A 6000-nucleotide genomic window follows, 5' to 3' on the forward strand; every position below is an offset into this window, starting at 1 on the left:
GAGAGAGGATCAACACCGTTAGTATCCTCACTGACTTGTGCACTATAGGGCACTTGGCAAAACTTGAGAAGGTAAGCAAGGTGTAGAAACAGGACAGGCCAGGAAGAATCACTGCCTTTGCCTAAAAACTCGCTGGTCTCAGAGATAACAAATGAAGCAACAGAGGTAACGAGCTTATGAAGATCATTATCATCAAAGCATGAAAGATCGGTAATAGCTAGAGTGGTATTGAAAATCATCATCCCCACTGCAATGAACTAGTCTATTCTTCTCTTGATTTTCCCCTGAACTAAATGTTGCTTTCTTTTACGCTTGGAATTCTTAAACTAGTTGGCTACCATTGAACAACTCTTCATAAGAGGAACAGTAACCAACTCACATTCTTCAAGATTATCAAAATCACACCACTGCCCCCAAAACAGGCCACAAAGAGAATTAGTATCATGATCACCCAGCAATAATTTTCTTGAACATTTAACACACATTACCAACAAATCCAAAAGGCGGCATCCCTTATTATCACTAATAGCCTAAATAACACAAAACACCTCTCTCGAGGGGGTTCACATCGATGCTGTCTAAAGCAAAGTCCACAAGAGAGCTGAAAAAAAAATCTGCAGCATACCCACGCCACAGTTATTACCATTAAGCACCACGTTGTCTCAGTAATTTACTAGAGGCCTAAGCCTACTGAAAAGAAAGAAAATAATTTTTTATTTTTTGGTTTCAGAGTAAATGTCAGTCATAAACCAAGCTTAATGAGAGGAGCAGTATAAACATCAGGAGAATTTCATAGAAATAAATCACCACCTATATTTAACGATAGTATTAAAAAATATTTTTGCCAATCCTAATTTCCTGTTTCATATTGCAGGACAAAAGTTCTGAACATGAATTAAAAACACTCACACAATAAACACTGAAAGACTACATTATGTACAAGTATGTCACCAAAACCGCTACATGCTCCTCAAAATAAAATGTATAAAAGCCTATGAAATAATATATACCAAAACTAGGTAAACTAAACAGTCATGTCAATATTCCTGTCATTCAAGGAAAAAGATGATGGTGATAATCATAATAATAATGATGATAATTATGACGATGCTATTGAAGATAATGGTATCAACCGTAAGTAGAAAAAGTAACTAATCAAACCACTCTAGTATCAGCACTCAGTAGAAAAGAGAGTGTGGCATAAACTTCGATTTAACTCTATAAAATGAACATAAAAGAAACTTTATAGACACCAAGAGTGCAAAACTTAAATTCTGTACACAAATGCATTTAGAAGGGGAATTGACATTAAAGCATTAAAAGGGGAGGCAAACTGGATGCAGATAAGGACTGGTGGATTTTTACCTGACAGCCACACTTATTCTCCATCATCATCTCACCATTCATTTCCTCCTCAACCTCCTCCTTCTCCCCCTCACCCTCCTCATCCTTGGGGAAAGATTAATGAGAAACAGTTTGTTTGGGGGAAAATTTTTAGACATCAAGTAGAGTATACATTTACTTTTATACAGGTTTCATTTCCAATTTTACCACACACCTACATAAACCCTTTATGGTATTTCAAAGCATCTTTTTGTTATGTTGTCCTTTGACGAAATTTCTAATACTATATATTTTTACAGAAGTTACTCGCAATTTGTCATCTTCCCATATGAACCCCTTATGTATTCCAATGACAATTTCTAGCGTAAAAAAATTAACTTCAGCCTTTATCTAAACATATCAAACGTATTAAATGCACTTGTCTTTTACCGGATGACACATTTGCAATTTATGTACAGTAGATGAAACGTAGTTCTATTTGAAATTTATGGACAGTATATGATTTTGAAAACAAAATATAGATTTATTCTGAACCTTTACCATGTACATACATGCAATCTACCTAAATGACATCTTTACACATTACGTGCATAATTTCCCCAGCACTTCTTTATATTTCAATATTGGAGTACTTTTGAGTTTTGAGTTGCATAATTTCATTAAGCCTTTTATACACGTCGTATGTGGTAGAAAAAAAAAATCTCTTGGGAGAATAATTTCAGAGCCTTGGTGATGTTGTACAGTAAATGTTCTTTTGTAATGTTTAATTCAACCAATGCAGTATAAGAAATATTCTCCTCTTATGATTATGAAAGCACTTACACAGTTTTTGAAGAGTAACTATCATAACTTAGGAACTTAATTCATTAATGCTAGGACATAATCTATGTGAACCATGTGAACATCATGAACAGGCCACAGTCTTAACATTTTCTACCAGATTACAATAAAAAAAAACTAACTTCTGTTCTGGTGACGGATAATTCTATGGGGTTTCGATAATTTCTTTTTATTTTCTTATTGTGTTGGTCTGTATAAGTATATATATATATATATATATATATATATATATATATATATATATATATATATATATATATATATATACATATATATATATATATAATGCTTCAGTAATGCTTTCACTAACATTAGCAATAAAAATGTAGTAGTAGCATAGTAATCTATTTTATATTTTATGACACATAATGGTAACTGTCACAAAAATACTATAAGTTTATGAAGGATATTTTCACACTGATAAACATAAAACATAAAATGATAATCTGAAAGTGATAAGTAAATAATTAAATGTCTAAACTCTATGCCTAAATCACTTCCTGATCTTCCCATTCAATGTCCTGTGAACAAGGACCCTAAGACCATCTATCTCCAGCGTAAAGTTCGATATGTAAGGACAATCCCAACATGTATGGCTACATGCTGCAAACAAAATCCATTCTCTCTTAAAATTTCCTTACCCAATGTAAGATAGAAATTTTTGTGACATCTATAAAAATAATCCAAAACAATAGAACTTCCTTGAAATAAAAAAGGAATTTACAGAAAGTTTATTCTTCGATATGAGTTGTTTTATAGTTTTAATCCAAATCCAATAGTATGGGTACCTTGGGATTTTAAACCATAGGGCGTATTTTACACTATGGGATACGGAGTATAACTAATTTAATTTCACAACAAATTAAAGGGCATTAATAATTTACTAGCCTACAAGTGAAATTAACCTTCTACGGCTAATTAAGTCACAACAAAATTTACCGTTCTGAAAAATAAACTCCAGGATAGTACGTTGCATTGGAAATTAAAATACAACGTTTAGAGAGAGAGAGAGAGAGAGAGAGAGAGAGAGAGAGAGAGAGAGAGAGAGAGAGAGAGAGAGAGAGAGAGAGAGAGAGAGAGAGAACCAGCAACAACCTACCTGCGTGGTATTCTCGCATGAGTGGGAGCGACGGAAGTTCTGTTCTTCCAGGATAATCGACCTTCTTTTGTTTCTTCCTCGTAATTGCTGGGCTCCTGCCCGAGCCTCCTCCAAGTTCTTCTGAAGTTCATCGCAACGGGCTTCTAAAGATTCTATGTTGCCGCATAAACTGAAGGATGAGGAGAAAGTTAAGGTAAATGCAAAAATAGGTAAATGAGTGAAATGAAAAGAAAACTAAATTAATTCTAAGAGGAAATCCAATGACCAACGTCATGTGTTAATGGATAGTTGGTGGAAGTTTCTGATGTAAACTTGGCTAGTTATTTTCTCTTGTTATTAATTATTGCAATTCTCTAGACATAAGAGATATGTTTTGGTGGAACGGTTATTCACCTGACACCCAATGGAATGACTAAGGTAGTGTTGAGACGTTTGCTAAACTTCCCACAGAGGGTGATGATACATTTTATTTGTAAAACTTTCTCAGAAATTACATATTAGTAAAAGAAAATTGGGATGGTACAATTGTATTTCTTTGGCCACACGAAAATAGCTGACGTAGTGACGTAGCTCTTCACTAAATATCATAATTTGGTTTTATAGTCATTTATGTTCTTTGACAATAGTATTTTTTAAATGCAAAAAAAAAAAAAATAACTAAATAAATAAATTATAAATAAATAAAATAATTAAAAGGAAATGGTTGTTGGATTGTGCAAAGATTCTCTTCAAGTTTATAGACCCTCAGAGTGAGTTGTTAAAGCATAGTTAGTACATCTCGTTTTTTTTTTTTTTTCCCCAAACAGACAACTTGAAAGACTATCCACAGTGTCGACATGTATTTCTAAACTATTAAAACGATTGAAGATGGCGATGAATATCAAGTATGACATTTATTCCGATTCAAGAAGTGCCATAGAAGCTCTCAAAGGTCAAACACTTAGGAAAATAGTATTGTAAAATAAAGATCTTGAGAATTATATTCTCAAGGGTTAAATATTGAAATACAGTTGGATTCCGGCCCACGTTGGAGCTGTTGGTAATGAAAAAGCAGATGCCGCAGCCTAGACAGCCATAAATTTACCACAACTCGCATTAAACTTCCCTCTAAGAACTATGTAAACCACAATGAAGCATTTTATTATGGTAACAAAATGGTAAAATATTTGGAATAATGAATATTAAGAAAATAAAATGAAACGAATCGTCTCACCATGGGAGTAGCCAAGCCAGAATAATCAAAGGACAAGGGTAATTTTATTAAGATTGATAATTGACGATACAAGATTGACCAATCGATTTTTAATGTGCACACCTCACTAAACAGATCCCAAGTGCCGTGAGAGGGACACTTTTCTAACCATACAACATATATTTTGTGAATGGACTGCTTTTAAAAGACAAAGAGATTTATGTTTTGGTCAGAAAACGTTATCAGACATTTATCGGCTTGTGAGTTTTGGTTTTTAAGGTATTTTTTTAAATATTCAGTTAATAGATAAATTCTAAATCTCTATATGTCATAAATTCTATTCTCTATTTTTTCATTTAAATTTAATAAATATATTTTATCCCTCCCGAACTTATTCGGAGCAGCTCTGTGGGAGCCAAGCTTAAATCATTGGACTGGTCAATCCCCAGCCCTTACAAAAAACTACTATTGATAATGGATACTTATGTTTTATGAAAAAAACTAAGGACTTAAACACACTCAAACCAGGTGCAAATAATTTTATGACCAGCAAGGTCACTTTAGTCTCATTTCATAGTTTATTTATTTGATCTTACTTTATTTTTAGTAATTTTTCTTTTGCCTTTACCATACTAGGGTGCTTTTCCTATCTAATGGTGAACCACAGAAATAGCCACGTTTGATGGCAAATAACATGGCACTAATAATACATTCTGATAGAAGGCTACATAATTAAAACCATGCAAAAAGTGAACAACAAAATAAAATGGGCTACCCTTTGATCTTCCTCTTGTCGGCAGATCCTTCTGCAGAAAGCCTCTGGTTGTTCTTTTCCAGTTCCTGGATCGATATTTCCAGCTGCTCGTAAATGCGAAGCCTGGAATCGTTGACCTCTCTAAGCGCGGCTGTCTGTTTGCTCAAGTACTGTTTGGAAGAAGAAAAAGAGTTGTGATAAAAGCTTTAATCATCATGCAGGAACAGAGTTCGTTCGGTCATGCTGATACCTATCACGGATAAATGAGGAAGGTTGGGTGTAAAGTTGAGAACCCTACAATCTAAAATACTTAATATCAATGCAATCATCCTTAGCGGTACTGTAAAACAGCAATGTGTATAATAAGGATTGCAAGTCAACAAAGTAATGGTATTGTGGCCAATACCGCTCAGAAGAACATCAAGATCTGTTGCAAGCTTTAGTAATGCTTGTCTACTTATTCTACTAACTGGAAATATTACACATTAACCTCCACCCCTTTTTACATCAGGTAGATGTTACCATTCCGTTTTATGAAGCCATAAGTCACCTACACCACTTATCATTGTTTGAAATTATCATAGAAAATGCTGAAAACGTGAATTTACCCGAGAATACAGATGACTCGGACTTTCACAATACAGACAAAATAGAAAGATATCAAAACAACAGCAGAAACAACAGATGATTTGAATAAATAATATAACTTATGTAAAAAAAATAAAGTCTTAATAAACGATCGAGAGCAGGCAACTAATGGCTAAGTACTTA

General features: G+C 33.7%; 1 protein-coding gene across 7 annotated transcripts in view; it reads right to left on the reverse strand.

The window, feature by feature from the left end:
- The window catches only part of LOC137642566 (rootletin-like), a 272520-nt gene that overhangs the window by 37493 nt on the left and 229027 nt on the right, over positions 1–6000 (reverse strand). For 4 of the 7 annotated variants that reach the window (XM_068375246.1, XM_068375249.1, XM_068375244.1 and 1 more), the window contains exons 4-6: positions 5251–5399; positions 3284–3452; positions 1366–1449 (exon numbers count right to left, since the gene is read on the reverse strand). In XM_068375246.1, the coding sequence (XP_068231347.1) occupies positions 1366–1449; positions 3284–3452; positions 5251–5399 (402 nt within the window). The remainder of the gene's footprint in view (positions 1–1365; positions 1450–3283; positions 3453–5250; positions 5400–6000) is intronic. The other 3 variants (XM_068375250.1, XM_068375248.1, XM_068375251.1) reach the window with 1 other exon arrangement.

Source organism: Palaemon carinicauda, chromosome 6 (assembly GCF_036898095.1).
Source record: "Palaemon carinicauda isolate YSFRI2023 chromosome 6, ASM3689809v2, whole genome shotgun sequence".
Taxonomy (NCBI): Eukaryota; Metazoa; Arthropoda; class Malacostraca; order Decapoda; family Palaemonidae; genus Palaemon; species Palaemon carinicauda.